Here is a 19872-nt window from a genome sequence, read left to right as displayed (position 1 = left end):
CATTGTGAGAAACAAGCATACAGAGGTGCAGATTTCTAACGCAGCAGACAGAGATCTGTGATACAGCGCGCGCGCGCGCGCACACACACACACACACACACACACACACACACACACAGAGGCCTGTGCTGTTTCTGTCTTCCGTGAGCTCCTAGCTCAACATCCGACTTGCACAAGTGGTGATACGATATGGCTGGTCTGGATATGGCATTTCTCGACCAAACGGTGCCAGCCCTTGGTCCGGATTCTGATATAGAGGAACTAGAGGATATGGTTCCTTGTACGGAGGAGATGCCCCTTGGTCCTGACTTCCAGCCTGCGGGCAAACGCACCAAACATACTTCGGAAGAGACAATGGATCATCACGAACGTTCTTATGCGCAGGTTGCTTCTGATTCTGTGGATTCTCGGGATGTTGATCGGGAGCATTTGTTGGAGTTTGCCAACACTCTGCTTGGTGATTATGTTCAACATAATCGTGAAGTGTTTTCTGACTCTGGAATTGAGGATGTTCTGGAAGCCACTGTGGACCTGAAAAATGTCTGGCGCTCATTCTCAGTGTCTTATGAACGTGCTGTTATACCCTTCTTCACTGGTAGGATTCCAGTGCTTTCCTTTATTCGCTAGTGGCTGCAAAGTCCACTACCAGGGGAGTGTGTTGAAGAGATTTTTGTTGGGCCCTGAGGCTTTTATGAGGTGCTGTTGAAATCTGAGAAGCATCGTGCTGATCTGCTCACTAAACTGCCATTGTTCTTTGATCGCCGTTTGGTCCATGTTGTGCCATGGCGCCCAATGGGAGATTTTCAGCGCTTGCTTCAACATGAATGCCCGATGTGGGTTGAGATGGAAAACTGTCCGGTTGTCTATTGGCCACTGTTAAAGCATGCCATGGCCGTTGTGGGCACTGTTTTGGTCCCCCCGAGCCTAAGGGCCACGAATCGTAACCGTTTGTGTATGTTATGGGACATTGCTCGAAAAAGGCCTGCTTGGTTACGTCTTAACTGCTCTGGCATGCATCCTTTGCACTTTCGTCTGAAATGGGGTAACTTTGTAGGCCATTGTTTTTCATGTGGAAAATTGGGGCATTTTATAGCTGAATGTCCAGCAAAGCAACCGACTTCAGATGCTGAGCATTTTTTGCCTCCTAGGGAAGATATGGTGCTTGATGCTCTGCCGCAGGATGTGACCTAGCCCCCTAAAGTTTTGGATAATGGAAAACAACATGTTTCGGGCTTTGTGACAATGATTGGGTAGATGTACGTGCCAAAAAAGGTAAAAGGTTTGATGCTGGCATGGCAGATACTGTGCTTAATGCTTCACAAGATTCCTTGCGTACTTATACGCGCAGGAAAGACATGTTGTCGTCAGAGCACCCTTCTCATGCTATGGTTTCTTCTATTCCTTGCAATCAGCCCACTAGGAAAGTATATACGGATGGTTCGAAGGGCCCACCTACTAAGTTGGATTTTGATGCTAGAGGTAATGTGATTACCCCATGGGATTGGCGTTATCCCTGTTCCATCCCCAAGTCAATGGATACACCGTCTACCTCTAAATTTGCCCATTGGAACTCTTTTGCCGTGTTGGCTGATTTTTTGGATGAGGGAGTCCTTGACATTCTAGCAGAAAAGGTTAAATCGAGGCAAGCGCTGCCTCGTTCCTGATCTTCTTTTTGAATATACATGAATATAGCCACGTGGAATGTGTGAGGCATTTGTTCTTGCAATAAGTAGCATGCCATGTGGAGTTTATTGCATGAGAATCAGTGGGATGTCTTGTGTGCTGTTGAGCACAAGCGTCACGACGAAGCAGGAAAAGTTGTGGATTGCCATGGCTTTCACTTGTTTTATGCAGGGACCCATACCATGCATTATTCTGGTGTGCTTATGATTGTATATGAGAAATATCAACCTGTTCTTATAAAAAAGGATGTACATGGTCGTTTTGTGGTGATTGAAGATTTATTTGAGGGAGAGATCTTATGGTTACTTGGGCTCTATGCTCCAAATGATCCTTTATCCTGCCGGGATCTTTGGAATATTTTGCAGACCTCCTTGTCACTTGGCAGACGGGGTTTCTTGATGGGGGATTTTAATATCTGTGTTGATCCTTCGCAGTCCACATGAGAGCATTCGGTGATGGATACTCCAGAAAGCCGTGTGTGGAATGTGTTTGCTCTTGCCGTACTTAAGCAAGATCTCTGGTCATGGCTACACCCTTCGTTTACAGGGTTTACTTTTCATTCTGCGCAGTATACATGCAATGGTCGTGGTTGGACCGCATGTACATCATGCAGGATGACGCTTTTCTTCCTGAGATGCTGGAAATGAAAGTGTTGCAGCAATACGCCTTGTCGGACCATTTTCCTCTATAGGTTGAGATGCTTGCACAACCCATTGTACCTTTTAAGCAATTTCTGGATAGACTCCCTTTGCGTTTCAACTCGTCTTATTTGAAGCATTCAATCTTTTAGGGTTATATGCAACAATTGATTGATAGATTTTTATCGGACTTCCCTTCTGAGGGCAATGCTTCTTTTGAACGATTGCTCTCTAATGTGCAGTGGGTTGTAAGGCAGTATGGGATCCATCATACCTCTCTTTGTTGGTGGCGTCGACACGCAGTGGAGGAATTACTGGTTTTGGTTCGTTCTCTACTGGTGGAGACTCTAGATGATGTATTTCTGCTGCCATTGGCTATGTGTTTGGCTGATCTTCTTAAAGAGTTTTAGTTGAAATCTTATCAACAGGAAATTGCAAAATTTGATGGAGAATTTGCAAGATAGTGCTTGTCAAACTCATAAGTTCTTTCGTGCTCTTCATACATCTCCTGCTCGTGAGAGTATGACTAGACTCCAGGATGCAGAAGGTCAAATGGTCACTGATCCTCAGATTGTTGTGAAGATGTGTAGGAATTATTTTCTAGACCTTCTTGGTTCTACTCCTTCACCTTCTGACCAAACTACTCATGCTCGCTCAGTTTTCTATGATTTTGTCCGCAATCAGGTTCCACATGACATGCAAACTACTTTGGAGACAGATATTTGTGAGGTGGAGATTATGGATGTTTTGTTACACTTGCCCAAGGATAAAAGTCCCGGTTGGGATGGTCTCACCAATGAATTCTTTGAGGTTTTTGCTACCAGTCCGGTGAAACCATTGACGACTATGTTTCAGCAGGTTTGGGAAATGGGGTTCATGCCTTCCTCATGGAAAGAAGGACTTATCAAACTTCTTCCAAAAGTTCCTTCGCAGTCTATGTTGAAACATTGGCGACCAATTTCTTTGATGTGTTCTATGTATAAAATCTTTTTCAAAGTAATGGCGAATCGGCTCCATAAGCATCTTCCTGTCATTGTACATCCTCTTCAATATGGTTTCATTAAGGGCCGAAACATTTTGCATAATGTCTTGAATGTGCAATTGGCTATTGACTATGCAAGGCACTCTAACCATGAGGTGGTATTGATTCAATTGGACATGGAAAAGGCTTGTGATTATTTAGACTGGTCCTTCATTGTAGACCTTATGTCTACTATGGGCTTTGTTACTCGGATGGCTCGTTTGATCTACACCATTAGTATTGCGGCTTCTTTGCGAGTTATGCTGAATGGTGGTGCCTTTTATCCTTGCACGCTCTGTGAGACAGGGTTGCCCTTTGTATCCTCTCTTTTTTGCCCTTGTGACTCATCCGGTTCTTTCGATGTTATCTTATATGGCAGCTTCTACTCAGTTGGCTGGATTGTCTCTTCCTTTTGGACAGCGCTTCATTAGTCAATCCTTGGCTGATGACAGCTTTATGATTTTGCGTGCAGATAAGGATAATCTTCGCAAAGCATTAGATGTTTGGACTCTCTTTGGTCATGCTTCTGGCCTTCGTATCAATGCTTTGAAATCAGCCATTCTTAGTTGCACAGAGTCAGATTTACAGTCATTGGATTGGCAGGGAATGGTTGTTCCCCGTGTTTCCATTGTCAGGCACCTTGGGTACCCGTTGGGTGTTGATGTTCGGACGAAGCAACTACTAGAGTGGATTTCACAAAAACTGACAGCTAAGTTTCTGTATTGGAAGTCACAGGCTTGGCCTCTCCATATTCGCCTCAAAGTGGCTCAGACAATTATATTGCCAATGCTCACATATTTCTTGCCATTGCTACCTTGGACTACTACTACATTGAATGCTCTTACTCAGTGCATTCGTTTCATGTTATGGAAGGACTCCTTACATGCAGGTATTTCATGGATCTCTTGGTTGCATGCATGTACCTCCAAACGCATGGCTGGTGGGGCTATTTTGGATGCCGAAACTCATATGCTGGCACTCCGTTGGTCTCTTTTTCGTGCCATGTGCTTGGATGATCACACGTGGTTCTTGATAGCCCGTTATTTTCTTAAGAATCACGGGCTTGTGCATGGTAATACTCAAATTCGGAGCTCTTGGTGGCATGTTCTTAATGTAGACTCTCGGTTTTCTAGTTCTGCATCATCCCTGCTTGCTCACTTGGTATGTTCCTGGAAATTGGTTCTCTGGAAGGCTCAATGGCATCTAGCAGAGGACCGCTTAGCTGCTAACTCTTTTCAACGGGAACTGTTGGCGGCCTCGCGATTACTTGCTTGGGAAGGCAAACATGACCTCAGACCAAAATTTAACCGTATGGCACGTTTGGGCTTGACTTTAGTTGTAGATGCCACCCTTGCTAGTCGCAAGGTGTTGATATCATTTCGTACAGGCAGAAGGCTTTTCAGGATCCCTTGTGGATACTGTGATTTATGGGGACGGCTTTTGATGGTGCTCCAGAGCAGATAACCCTTTCTTGTCCTTGCTTTAGATCGTCCTTGGCAGGACTGGGACCTTGCAGGCCGCGTGAATTTGGAAAAGGCCTCAGCTAACCAGGTGTATCGTTTTCTGATTAAAGATCATCAATGGCTGGTTACCAAAGCTAATACTGTATGGGGATTGCGTAAATCACAGTCATGGTGGAAGGTAACTGTGATGGGGGGCTGGTTGAATAAGACACCTTTCAAATGCAAGGTCTTGCTTTGGAGGGTGATGATCAGTGGTCTTCCTCTTGCTTCAGCCCTTTCCAAGCGTTGAATCTCCAATGGCAATTGTTTCTTTTGCACCACCAGTGTGGAATCGCCCATGATCGATTTATTTCTTGCCCTCTTGCTAAGAAAATCTGGTGACTCTTGTCGGCAGTTTGGCGAGCAGTGGTTGGTTTTTTGCTAGGCCCTTTTGATTGGGTTTTTGCGTATCCCAAATACCCCACTCCGGCTTAGTCGCATATGAAGATCTTGTTTCACTTTCTTAGATACTGGGGCTGTTGGCACAATTGGACCATTTGGAATGCTTTTCTTTTTGATTCAACCTATAATGTTCAGGGACATATTGCTAGATTGAAAGGCCTCTTGCATTGGCAGATAGATCTCATTTGGCACTTTGACTTATTCCCTCGGGAGGACTTACTTCCCTGGCATATGGCAATTTCCTCTGCGTCTTTGCCATGATTTTTTGTAACTCTTTTGTCGTTTAGTACTTTAGAGAGAGAGAGAGATTTACACATGATGGCTTAGAGCCATTGTGTATCTTGTAATCATGTAAACTTGTACCTTTTTTCTTCATTATTAATACAATTACCTTTTACGAAAAAAAATAGAGAGAGAGAGAGAGAGAGAGAGAGAGAGAGAGAGAGAGAGAGAGAGAGAGAGAGAGAGAGAGAGAGAGAGAGAGAGAGAGTGAGCGCGGCTTGTGGGTACAATGACGAGTGTACCTCTGTAGGTTTTTAGAGATATATATAGAGACACACACACACACACACACACACACACACACACACACACACACACACACACATGAAAGTACAAGTGTGCTAAGGGTGTGTTCACACCCGAGCACATATAAAAGGCACGAGGGCCCTTTATTCCGAGCATATTGTGTTTCATCCATGTTTATAGATTTGATGGTTTCTCTACATAAACCCTAGCATATATCACAACCTTTGTGACCTATCTTGTCTCATTGTTTTGTGCAAGGGCATTTAGCTCTCTTATTCAATTATTCTTTTGTTTGTTCACTGATGTATTTCATGTGTGCAAGGTAGTTTATGTTGACTAGCCTTCAGATTATTTCTAAGTTGAGTTTTACAATATCCTCTAAAAATGAGCTAGAAAAATCAACGAGATAGTATATCCATTGCAATGCTTCCGTCTCTTTAATCATGCTCATCTAGATCCTACTCCCGAATCTAGTGGGGTATTTAAAAGGGAACATCCCAGAGTGTCTCTACAAAGGCAATTGGGTCTAGAGGGTCCCATCATAATCTTTGGAGAGGCCTACTAGGGTGAGTATGTCCAGCTATGCATCATGCATGTCATAGGGTCTAGGTCTACATATGAACTCCTTTCACAATAAGCCACTACTCTAATCCTTTGCCAAGAATATCTTGTGAACTCTACTGAGCTAAATCCTGTCTATATAGCTTGCCATTCTCCCGTGGTAAAAAAGGTACTCTCTCTCCATTGGTGGCAACCATTACAAGAAGAATATCTCCTTTTGTAAAGAGACCAATCCATGTATGAGAGGTCTACGAGTCCTCCACTTTGGGGGCACTAGCTCCATAATACTCTCTGTAATGTCCGTGTTCCCCCCCATACCTTGAGGTCTATACTCTTGTAAAACAATGTGTGGATCAAGAAAGGCAAACCACTTCCCCATTGTAGATGCTATGTAAGAAGAGGACCTTCCCCAAGATAAGCATGTCCTTTGTCTTGTGGTGTGGTGTGTCTTTGTCATCAAGAAATGATTGAAGAGAAGAGGCTGCCTCATCTTCTCTTCAACAATGGTCACAACAATTAGGTGAAGTCCTACAAATTTATCTCTAGGCCCAAATAATAGCGATTGCAAGTTTGACCTGAAAATCTCTCTTGAACTAAGCCACTATGATATGTCTACAAAATCCAATAATCCAGGGCTGCCATAGTCCTCCATCAATAGAAGCAACAATCCCTAGTCTCTATAGCAATAATCTCTTCCATGACTCCTGACTTGAAAGAAGACACCTCTCATTGAGCTCTACCAGTAATGCTTTACTTTGACTGTTTGGGCCAATGATCCCCAAACCATTGCTAGATTTGGGCTGTGAATGATAACTCATGCCATTCTACTTTAGTGGTCATTAGACTTCCATCTCTACTTGACCAAATGGAATGCTTGACAAGGTGCTTCACTTGGCTAATACATGACTTTGAGAAGGCCCAACAAGGAGTCATGCACCACATGGTGGCGAGTGCAACGTAGTTAAGTATCACCAACCTTCTACTCGAGAAAGTCTCACAGGGCTACAATGAATGAGCTTGCCTAATGCTCAAGACTAAAGGTATAGATGTCACATGAGGTGATATCAGAACCCATGTGACACCCAAAATACCTCATTGAAGTGCTATGAGGTAACCTAAGTCCAATCCTCATGTCACCTTGTATCTAGCTGTGTTGCAAATCCAAAATCCGTAGGATTTGTATCAATTAATGAGAGCTCCTGAAGCTCTATAGAAAAATCTCCATTGGAGCCACAAAAACCTTGAAACTCATGTCATTTGTAGGTAAGTATATGTAAGAAAAGTGTGGAGCAATAGAAGCAAGGAGACGGAGGTAATAGGTCTGCTCTAAAGAACAGCAAAAACACAATGAACTTATAGAGAATAAACTTGGGAAATGAAGTTCTTTGACGAAGGCTCAAGAAGGTGTACGATGGCATATGCTGTAGGCAACCAGTTGCTGAATGGATGATGATCTACGTGTCAACTACAGTGGAGGAGAGGTTGCCTATACATAGATAAAATAATACAACAATAATGGCCAGGTTGGCGAGCTTTGAATGTGGCCCAAAATACAAGTTGGCTAGCATTAAATGCACCTGGAATAAATGTGAAATGCACTATGATAGTAAACTTTGTCACATAGGATATATACTCTGTTAACGCCACCTCTTAAATCATGGGCGATCAATTTAGTAAAGTATACAATGATTAATGATTCATCATACTACATACAACTATGACAATCCATTAGGACCATGGATACCCAAGTAATGGGTGATCATGCCACCACCAATGTGCCTCAAAAAGACATCGTACCAATCCTTTACCATAGAGAGTAGAAATAGTTGAATCTTAATAACTACTATGAACTGGCTCTTAGAAATCATGTCGTGATCCATGGAGTCCCTACCTTTGGCTAGATTGCCACGAGTGTTCCCTTGTGTGAAACAAACTAGGAGGAATGATTGCTCCTTGTCAAACTTCCATCATGACCTTGAAGGGAAGACTAGCTTTGGTATTTGAATTTTCCAGACTTAATCGATGCTGTGGAAAGCCACAATGTCCACCACATTCGCATATGGATAAGGCTTGGATGCTCCATTATCACTACCCTCTCACACTTCCTCTTCGACAGTGGAGAGTTGTGAGGGATAACAACACCACTAGGGTTGGAAAGCTGTGCCTTTACCGCTTATCAGAGTTGGAATATGAGGATGATGACTCCTTGAAGAACCCCTTATTCTTATTCTTCTTCTCCTATTGTAATGCCACTAGTTTCTTATAGTCCTCTTGAAGATACCCCTTTTTATCACAATTGTTGCATTGACTTTTCTTCTTCGTCTTCTTCTTCTTCTTCTGCTTATCACTCCTCTTTAAGGTAGCAAAAGCATCCATCTTGCAGCTAGATTGAGAGGGTAACCTCCCTTATAAATGCAAAGCAGGGTCATGCGGAAGCATCATCAAGGTCATATGATCAAAGGTGACAAGTGTTGCCGATGTTTGAGCTTGTAAGTCATCAACTACAGAGCTCATAGAGAATAATCCCCACAAGATGGGGTTCGGTAAGGGTGGACTACATGTGGCAAAGTTGAATCAGATTTAGGTCACCTTGAAAAGAAATGACTAAATCACATAAGTTGTTTGGAACATGATATTCTATAACTGTCTATAGGGGGTTATAGCTTGCATGGTTGAGGGAGCCTTGTACATAAGCTCTAGCTTTTCCCACACTTGTGAAAATGTCTTGTAGGAGGTAACCTTGTTGGAAGGTCTTCCTTTGAGATGCAACATAGAAGAGCGGAATATGCTTGGGCATAGCCATTGTCCCAAGTAAGAACTACTTCATAGGTGTTTTCATCCTAATCATTTGGAATAGGAGAAGGTTTTTGGGCCTGAAATGATGTATGAGAGTCACTTCTGCACAAACCAAGCTTTCATAACAACATTCTAGGTGAGATAGCCATGTCCCTTAAACTTATCGTTAGTACTGTAGCATGGAGGCACAATTTAAAATCATAGTTTCTTGAGATGGCATTTTCAATCCCCGAAATGGAAATGCCAAAACGACCAAAACGTTTCAGAATCATGTGTTTCAGGATTGTCCTTTTTTTTGGGAAGGCTTTTAGGATAAAAAGTTTTGTTGTTTTGTCTATGTAGTGGATGCAAAGGTGAAGGCCACAATGCTAAAGATAAAGACAATGCAATGTAGAGCACCCTAGTACCACAAAAGGATATAGAGACAATGTAGGAAGTAGAACGTTTTAGCTTTCATTTCTAGCCTTCAAATTCTATTCTTATTACATGTGTTTGCATGCTTGTTTCTCTTCATTGAAGCCATTTGTAGTGGGAGGAAGCATGGAGTCATACAAAGATTTGTGTAACTATGAATGCACTCTTGCTAGCAACTAGTAGCCAATAAATAGTGTGTATAATGTGTACTTGACAAGATAAGCATCTAATTATGTAAAGGCTAAAGTAGTAGCTTGTATAGGGTAATACAAGTCCACGCGTGCATGCGCACGCGCGCGCGTGCGCACACACACACACACACATGCGCGCGCGCGCACAACACATTCGTATTCATATTTTTCGAGTTCTCATTTCCTGGTTTCCCTGCTTTGGACTAAGGTTGAAAATCGTTCGCGACTCCAAAACATGTTTCAGTTTCCTCGTTTCTGAAACTCTGGCAACTATGATTTAAATGAGATGGAAAGAATTTAAAGTAAGGGGAATGAGAGAGATGGGCGCTTCGGATGAACAATCCAACACCAAGAGTTCAACAGATCAAGAAAAATAGTGATAGTTGATATAGAGGGAGGAACTGACATGAAGTGTAGTGATAAAAGCACAACAACTGACATGCCTGATCCTTCCTTTGAGTGTGTGCAGATCAGGTTGAAAAATATAAACAAGCTGTGTTGTTGAAGCTTGCAAAAAAATGAATTGACTCCACAGACAGCAAAATGTGAGCAGCTGAAAAGAAAACGGTGTCTGGTCAGCAGAAATGCAGGCTGGAAACAGGTTGCCCTGAAGTGGAAAACTGCTGCTCAGCTGAGTAACTGCCACTCAAGCTTGGTTGGATTAGCACAGCAGCAAAATCTGGAGCAGTCTACATGTGATCAGATGTGCAAACAACAGTTAAACTCAATAACTCTAGCACTAGAAATAATAGACTTAGGCTCCAATATCATGTAAGAAAAGTGTGGAGGAATGAAAGAAAGGAGATGAAGCTGATATAGATGTGCTGTAAACACAAAGAACACAAATGAACAACAAGAACACAACGAATGCAAAGAGAATAGACTTGGGAAATGGAATCCATAGACCAAGGTTCAAGAGTTTGTAATTGGCATGGTTGTGGGCAACCAATAGAGTGCTGCAGTCTTCCCCTTTCCAACAGAAAGCAAAGCGTGTTGAATGGATGCGTATCTGTGTCAATTACAATGGAGGAGAGTTTGCCTATAAATTCACAAAATAATACAACAATAGTGACCAGGTTGGCCAACACTGAATGCGGCCCAAAATACAGGTTGGCCAATATTGAATGCACCTGCCATAAAAGTGAAATGCACTTTGACAGTAAACTCTATCACTGAGAATATGTACTTTGCTGATAGTATAAAACTGTGGAACCACCCATGAAAACTTGGCTATGAGCTGCAGAGTAAGGGCTGCTATACCTCCGCTCTAGGAAGCCGATCCTCAGCATTGTGTCCCCTATGAACTCCCAGTCAACTTTGAAAGAGCTGCTCTTCTGCAGGCACTCATCTGCATCTCTAATTGCTCTGCCAGCTGGAAAAGGCTTTGCCCAAATTCTAGTGATGGCCCCATTGAGATCCTCATCATGGTAAAGGCAGTCTAAGAAATTTCAATTCTCTTCAGGCTGCTAGGAAGATTCAATTTCACACATTTGTCCAGGTTCCCGGATGAGTCGATATAGGAACATCATTGCTTCAATAAATGTCTATAATTTGAGTGCAAGTATTCTCATGCCACTGCACCTTTAAGTGCAATTTTTCTCATGCCACCAGGACAAGACTAGGGTATTTAAATACACTCTATGTGTGTTAGTGGGGCTATTTAGTGGTTCCTCCATCTTTTACTTGACATTTAATTTATATAAAGGCTGTTGGTGTTAAGACATAATGTCATCATGCTGCACTGCCTTCAAGTGCAATTTACTACTTGTAAGTTAAACATGCTAGCCCTCAGGTCACAGGGATATAAATGTGTTGTCTTCAATTCCAGGGAATGACACTAGTAAATTGTATTACTTTTAAGAAGAGTTTTACTTATAAGATTTTCCTGGTATTTGTTACTTTAAGGATGAGTTCTGCTGATAATAGTTTCCTGGTAACTCTTGAGATGATTATGTCAAGGTTGCATTATGCTTATTGGATAACTGTACTTGCAGACTTTTTGATGAATGTTTTAAAAGGCGATCATATCGGACAGCTGCTTGCTATATTCTGGTACCTCATCTCAGCAAACAAGTTTTTATTGTACTTCCATTAATCTGATTTATTTACCATAGCTATCCATCGCATGTGGTGTTGTGTTTGGGGCTAGATATGTTCAAAACACTCTCTGAGTACACTTAGAGCATATAGCTGTCATCCTTTCAATGATAATCTCAAAAAGTCAGATAACATGAGTGCAGCATCTCAGTTTTCTGCAATTGGTCAGGGATAACCCTAATGCATTGTTACACCTGTGAAGCTGGATTTGAGGTGCTAGAAGAACTCAATGTGCTGGTTGTACTTGGCCTGCAATAAAGCCCAAAACAGAACCAATATTTAGGTGAATCTTTAGAGAAAGATGTCAGAAGGTTTGCCCAAGATATATTGTAACAGAAGTTACTTTAGTGATCATAATGTGATCCAGGGCTGCTCAACTGATGTGCCTAGGGTCCAGTCTCCTATGCCTTGCAATGATGGCTTTGATTTGAGTGTGGTGTGAGCGCCTTATATGTGCCCTGATGGTCCAGGTCATCATGCTTTGCGAAGTGTAAAGGCCTTGTCTAGTGCAACTCCATGACATCGGGTAAGTGCAATCTTGCGGGGTGGCTTGTTTTCTCCTGAACTATTGGTGTCTCTAGGATCTAGTCTGCGGAAAAGCCACATATATAGGTATTGTTCCGCTTTCTCAGTTTTTGGGGCTATTGGCACAACAAGGTTGCTCAAAATGCATTGGTTTTTGACTAAGCGTCCGGTGTTCAGGAACATGTTGCTAGGCTCAAGTGTCTTCTACATTAGCAGCTAGATCTCATTTAGCATGTTGGCCTTATCCCTAGGGAGGATTTGGTTCCTTGGTGTACAACAATTTCTTCTGTTTCATGAAAAACAAATAGAGAGGTGGGAGTAGGGAGGGAGGGATTGAGGGGGACACTTTGGAAAAAGAAATTATGGTCAAATATGGTATTGCAGATGATGCCTAATAATTGTAGAGGCAGGGTATGTTTGTGAGACTGCACAATGTAAGTAGATCATGAGAGAGAGAGAGAGAGAGAGAGAGAGAGAGAGAGAGAGAGAGAGAGAGAGAGAGAGAGAGAGAGAGAGAGAGAGAATAATCCATAAATGGCCATAGACTATACTTGCCACACGGAGTAGGAGGTTGTTTTGGTGCAACTAGACTTGGAAAAGGCCTTTGGCTTCTTGGAATGGTCTTTAACTCGGTGCTAGCCCTTAGCAACGAAGCACTATCGTGTAGAAAAGGAAATCATGAAAAGAACTGTCTTTACACTTTCACATTGCTGATGTTAAATGAATATTTGTTTGAGCACAATGGACATATTCACACTTGCATTGAGGCACCTCATGGTATCAAATCCTGGATGCATGGCACATGTTTGTATGAGTGATGAATCGACGTTGAGAGTGTGAGGTATCCCAAGCCGTAGGGCTAGATATTTGGTTCCTTGGGAGTTATTTGGTGAGGTTTATCTATCATCTCTTGGATCGATTTTTCAAAAGAGTGGACTAGCTGACAAATAAAGAGTTGTAATTGATACAGTTTGATGGTGATGTAGAAGGCCTGGTTCTAGCCTAGAAAATAATCTCTTGTATTTGCCTATGGAAGTGTCATCGACTTCTATGTTAAGGTGTGGCATGTCTGGATTGGCCAAGTTGGATGGCTTAATCAATTAGTACCCCCCATGTATGTATAGATGACTGAGGTTGTGGTTGTGTTGAAACCTCGTGGGTCCCTATCGCAAAGAAATCTGTAACTTTTTTTGAGTGGGGCCTCAATGTCCTAGGGCTGCTCTACTCTTGAGGGGCGAGTTTCTAAGTCATTATATCTGGAGGTGGAAGAGACCAAGGTATTGTTGGTCAGTGAAATCCACGACTCTAGATTGTTGCCTAAAACTGATCTCTGAATAACAGTGGAAATGGCCTCGAATCTCGTAGTATGCTGGGCATTAGCAAATATAGTACTCCTTTGTCTCTAGCTCTAGTTGACATATCTAGCACATGCTCTATTTTGGTGGTAGAGATATCTATCTGTGAGTCTCAATCTCTAACTAGTGTGAAGAGATATATAGCTGACCAATAGTATATCTAATCCCATGTGAAAGGTGGATGCCCACGTATCTCAAGCGGACAATAAATCCATTATGTGTAGTATGGAGAAGATGCTTTTGGTAGAAAGCCATCTTCATCCCTTGCTTCTATATTGATACCGAACATGTCCTCTTGATATGTAGTTGGGTAAGATCTATCTCAAAAACCTTGCCAATCTTCAAGTCGCTCAAGGTAAGCGATGGTGCGTCAAGGGAGTATTGGGAGGGGGATAGCCTGTCCATGCTAAAGCCATGCAGCTCAAACCAAGCTGACATCTATGCATACCAAAACAAGTGTAACACTCCTTGGTAAGCTGTCGAGAGGACTCAAGCGTGAGCTGTGCATGTCTATATTTGGGTATATCCCATAGATTATGTACATATACAACTAACCACCTTTTGGACCCATCTATAGGCTATCCCCTAATGAACTAGCTGAACTGTGGAAGAACATTGATGAGAACTTAGCCAAGGGGTTCATTAGGCACTCAAAGTCTCCTAATGGAGCCTCAATTTAGTTTGTGAAGAAGAAAGATGGGTCACTTCGAATGTGTGTGGATTATCGAGGACTCAACAAGATAACACTCAAGAATCGATAATCTTTGCCGTTGATATCAGAGCTCTTGGAACACCTTGGAAAATCCAAGATCTTCACAAAGATTGATCTACAAGGGGCTTACAATCTTCTATGGATTAGAGAAGGAGACACATGGAATATAGCCTTTCGCACAAGGTATGGCCACTTTGGGTATGTTGTTATGGCATTCGGTCTCACCAATGCCCTTGCAGTATTTCAACATATGATGAATGATATCTTCCGAGAGCATCTAGATGATTTTGTAGTTATATCCTTGGATGATATCTTGATATTCTCAAAAGATCCAAAGGAGCATGAGCACCATGTAAAATTAGTTTTGGAAAAATTGAGAGAAAAAGGACTATATGCAAATCTTGAGAAGTGTTTTTTCCGTTAGACAGAAGTGAAATTCTTGGGGTACAATTTCTCCCAGAGAGGAATCTTCATAGACCGCAAGAAGATCGAGACTATTCTTAACTGGTAGATATCGATATGTGTCCGTGATGTCCAAGGTTTCCTTGGCTTTGCCAACTTCTATAGGATATTTATCACGGATTACTCAAAGATAGTCACACTACTCACCAAACTCACAGGAAACTCAAAGTTCTCATGGACCCTAGAAGACGAGAAGGCCTTCCAAACCCTAAAGACCGCTTTCACCTCTGTCCCAATCCTAGTCCACCCAAACCTTGAAGACCGCTTTCACCTCTGTCCAATCCTAGTCCACCACCCAGATCCTAGCAGGCCATTTTTCTTGGAGTCCAAAGCATCAAACTATGCCTCAGAAGCCATCTTGTCCTAGTATGGAGATGATGGCCATATGTATCTAGTGGCATTTTACTCAAGGAGGTTCTCCTCTCCAGAGATAAACTATGAGATCCATGACAAAGAACTCCTTGCCATTGTATATGCCTTTGATACTTCGTGTTTTTATCTAGAGGGTGCAGCCCATAAAGTTATTGTCTATACAGATCACAAAAATCTAGAATACTTCATGACAACTTGCATCCTCAATCGAAGACAATCGTGCTGGAGTAACTTCTTATCTACGTTTGACTTTGTCATCACCTATTGCCCAGGATGCCAACAATGCCAATTAGATGTTTTTTCAAGAAGATCCTACCTTGCACTCAAAAAGGGAGAAGAAACTTTTGATCAACAATGAGCAATACTACTCAAGCCAGAGCACTTTCAGCTAGCAACTATCTCAAGTTGTCACCAAGACGACCCTACCTCGATCCAGTTAGTCTATGAAGCCGTGCCGCATGATGACTTAGCCAACGATGTTAAGAGAAAAAATCAAGAGGGAAAAGGAAATGAAGTTTGTGAGTTTCAGGAAACTAATGGATTGTGATACTATAAGGATCTACTTTACATCCCTCCTACATAGTCGAGACTCCAGGTACTCCAACAATGCCATGACACCCAAGCAGCAGGAAAGGTTCACTATCGTAGCTTAGATCAACCTAGTTGCTTACCGACTTCAACTCCCCAGCACCATGAAGATCCACCCAGTCTTTCATGTTTCCTTGTTGGAGCCATACCATAGCTCACCATTGAGGGGAGAGAGATCTAATTTCCCGTCATGTGTCTAGATTGAAGATTATGAAGAATTTGAGGTCAAGCATATCTTAGACTAGAGGATGTTTCGAGGTTGATTGGAGTACCTTGCTCATAGGAAAGGATATGACATTAACGATCGCACTTGGGAACTTGCAGAATATCTCCAGAGAGCACCTCTCAAAGTTAAAGAATTTCATAAGAGAAATCCAAAGAAACTTGGACCAAACCACCGAGCCGCTCCTCGTGGAACTCATTGCTAGAGAAGGGGGTGATGCCACAGACATGCCATGAACAAGTGTACAAATTAATTCTTGCTCATGCGACTCTCTATGCAAACGCACCCTTAACAGGATATCATTGAGCCAACCATGCGAATCCACCCTTGCCATTCCATCACAGAACCTCCAAGTAAGTAACTTCGAGTTTTAGTTCTAGTTCTTGTCTAGTCATGGTATCTAGTCTTGTCTTGTCTTCCATTATACTCCTCTTGTCTCATCACCTTGTAATCTCGTAGTACGAGATCTTGTCTAGTACTGTCTTGTATCTTGGTCATCCCTGTCGAGGAAGATCTTGTAATTCTGATATCTTGTATCCATACCTATGGATCCTTCACATCCTATCGAGTCGTGTTGTCTATATCTACGGTCCAAGGTTGTGGGATTTTCCGTATCTTGTTAAGTTATTATTGTACCTTGTGTCACTATGTGGGATTATCTTGTAACAAATCTTGTATCTCGAAGTCAAAAGCTCATGCCCAATTGATCATGAAGCGGTCCCAAACTGACGCAAAAGTGTAGTTTCAAAGCCGCGGTAACAACCATACTCATCTGCATACATTTCATAGTAACTAGTATACTGAGTAGTGACCTCACGGCAGACATACTGTCAGCACAATACCTTGGATGCATGCTGAATACATCCGAGATCGACTACATACAAGAGTTGTCCACAATTGGTGGAGTAAAAGTGCTTCTCTCCCCTTGAGAATTAGACAATACTTCAGATCCATGCTCTGTTGAATCTGATTGAGCTAGATGACTTTGACTTGTCTCAAAACCTCCACTAGGTTGTAGGCCTTTCTTTCCCTTAAGCATTGCGAGGCTTTATACTTTTATATTGTTGCTTTTCGAACTTAACTAATATGCAACATTGCATCCAGTTGACTAGCCCCTCATGTGTACTTGACATGCTAAGAGCACTAAATGCATTAGGAAATATTCTTGTTTGCATAGTTAGGACCATTTCAATGTGATTGTGCATGGGAATATGCATTTTACCAGCCATACCAAGATACATTTTTCCATACATTGCATGCATTACTAGCAACATTTCTTCTCATGACCAACACTATACGGAACATATGTATACTTAGCATTAATTCAATGAGTCCCAAATACAGTGGGTTGCATATATGCATTGCCAAACTTGCCACTTTGTGTCCCAGCATCATGCTAACATTGTTATACATGGGGTTATGTATGTTAGCACTCATACTAGTATACATTGGGTATTGCACACCATGCATTGGTTTTTGCATATGATAAGGAGTTGTAGCATATATCCCCGTATGGGGTCCCTGATCCACCATAGCATGGAAACTAGTGCTACCACTAAAGTATGGTGGCTACCCCATCATTGCATGCATACCGTGTTGCCCAAAAAGCATTGGATTGGCACTTCCAAGTTGGCATTGCATATGTATGCCCCATTGGTACTATTTACTTATGCTCACTACCCTTATTTGGAACATCTTGTTGCTGTATTGACTCATCCTTTGGTGCATCTTGATGTTTCAAAGCTCTTGAAGACAATTTCCTCTTCTTGCCTTTGCTACCCTCGTGTAATGGGTTCAAAAAGTGCATGAACTAAGGATCATTTGCCAATTGCATAAACATTTCAGGTATTGTCCTCAATTGATCTTTAAAGTGGTCATCAAATTCCTCTTCCTCTTGTTGGTCATTAGCTTCAAGAGACCTAGGAGGACCCACTTGTTGTCCAATTCCCTTATTCTCAGCTTGTTGCCCATGCTTGGTGCCTTGTCCAAGATCGGGCATTGCATTTTTCCCAACATTTTGTGAATTTTTAGATTGAGAGGCATTATGCTTGCTTGATTCCATCTCACTATTTGAAGACATTCTTGCTATAATGCTTAGTTGAATACAATTTCAGTACTAGAGCAAAGCTTCTGACCTTCAACGAGGTGTCTTGAGCCTACCAATTCGAGGGAATTGATGGTGTCCTTGCAACGGAACCATGAAACTAGCCTTCCTTCTCTGATAGGGTGGTAAATGACTTGATTAAGCACTTAATTACAGCATTTAACAAATTCACAAAACTGAAAATGCACTCTTCACCACTTTAATTTTGAACATTGGACACCCTGTTGGTCCCAAAACTGGCCCTCCTTTTGGTATTTCTTTAACTTATATTGCAAGTGGATGGAGTACAATTGAGATCTTTTGATCTGCTTTGCTAATCTAAGTGCCTCTTACTGTCAAAACTGTCTAGCAAGCCTCCACACCAATCTGCCCCTTGGTTTGCTTAGGGATTGGCCTTTACATTGCTTCTTGAAAGACAAATTCAGCCCCAAGTTTGATTTTGGTTGGTTGGCCTCTTGAATCTCCATGAAATTCCTCAATTTCAATTGCTAGAATTTAAGTCCTAGGCCTTGAATTCTAAGCACGCATCCCATGGCGGCTATCAAAACCCTAATTTTTGCTGTAAAGCAGGGTTTACAGCAGAGATTGATTGAAATCTCTTCCCCTGATGGCTTAAACTACTGGAAAATACTAATATAACTTGAGACATGGCTGGGGGATAAGAGAGAATGCTGTAGGGACAGAAATTTCAGAGATTCATTGCGAGAAAGGCTGAAAAATTGCTATTGCCTTGCTTAAACAGCCATGGAAGTTGTCACCTATAGCTTAGGACCACGAGAACGACTGTTGCCCTCTCTTGTATGTTGTGACTTGTATGGCAAGGAGCTTGGGCTACTATCACCTACTCTTGGAGGGCTCCAAATTGCTGTCACTACCCTAATTTTTGGGGCATTCTTAACATCTATAAATAGACAGGCTGCCCACCATTCAATCTCATTTCGTTTGCGCAAGTCCTCACTCTTGTGCTACATTTGGTCCATTTGCCATTGCCAGCTCACAAATTGCCCCCTTCATGCATTCGACTCTCTATCAGCCAGGTGGCAGGTAGCGGCCCTTCTTCTGCATGAAGCATCAGTCCTGTAGCTTGCGTTTGGCCTTTTCCTTCCCAGGCAGTAGTTGGCAAATATCTCCTACCTGTTGGCAGGCATCCTACAGTCCTGTTTGCAGCTTTGTGCCACTGCCCATTGTCCCAAGGATCATCCCTACTATCGCCTTTGTCTTGGGATTGCTTGGTGATCAGAGTTTGGTGTTTTGTTCACCTTCCGTCACTCCGATTGGTGGTCATTGACTTAGGATCCGTCTTTGGTGGACATCACTCTCCAACACTCCATTGCTCTGCCCTTGGGCATTCTATACACTCTTACATTCCTTTACAATATTAATTCACTTAATAATTTCTTCTCTTTGTGGCTGGAGATGAAATGGTAATGCATGTAACTGCTGATCTGGATGAAAAGAGCAGTTAGAGCTTCTCTGTCTTCATAGGAGTCTCATAGGACTCACAACAGAGAGATGACATGCATGAAAGCATTGAATCAATAATATTTTTCTTGTGACATTCAATGGGAGAACAGCAGCTAGGAGAGGGGAACACTCGTCTGAAATGGTTGGGAATGGGAAATGCATTCCCACTTGGTTGAATGTTCCTGCTATTGCTTCTAACAAGGGTTCCCTGTTAGGAATGTTGTTATCTTGTTC

The 19872-nt window shown here is 42.2% G+C and overlaps 1 protein-coding gene across 2 annotated transcripts in view; it reads left to right on the top strand.

Moving 5' to 3' along the window:
* Window positions 1-19872, top strand: part of LOC148013404 (uncharacterized) — a 170333-nt gene that overhangs the window by 78449 nt on the left and 72012 nt on the right. For both annotated transcript variants that reach the window (XM_087668199.1, XM_087668200.1), the window contains exon 15: window positions 11731-11788. In XM_087668199.1, coding sequence (XP_087524325.1) covers window positions 11731-11788 — 58 coding nt within the window. The remainder of the gene's footprint in view (window positions 1-11730; window positions 11789-19872) is intronic.

The sequence above is a fragment of the Lygodium microphyllum genome, chromosome 26 (assembly GCF_053477565.2).
Source record: "Lygodium microphyllum isolate KBCC chromosome 26, Lygodium_microphyllum_v1.1.10, whole genome shotgun sequence".
In the NCBI taxonomy this organism is placed as follows: Eukaryota; Viridiplantae; Streptophyta; class Polypodiopsida; order Schizaeales; family Lygodiaceae; genus Lygodium; species Lygodium microphyllum.
This window is presented reverse-complemented; position numbering and strand designations above follow the sequence as displayed.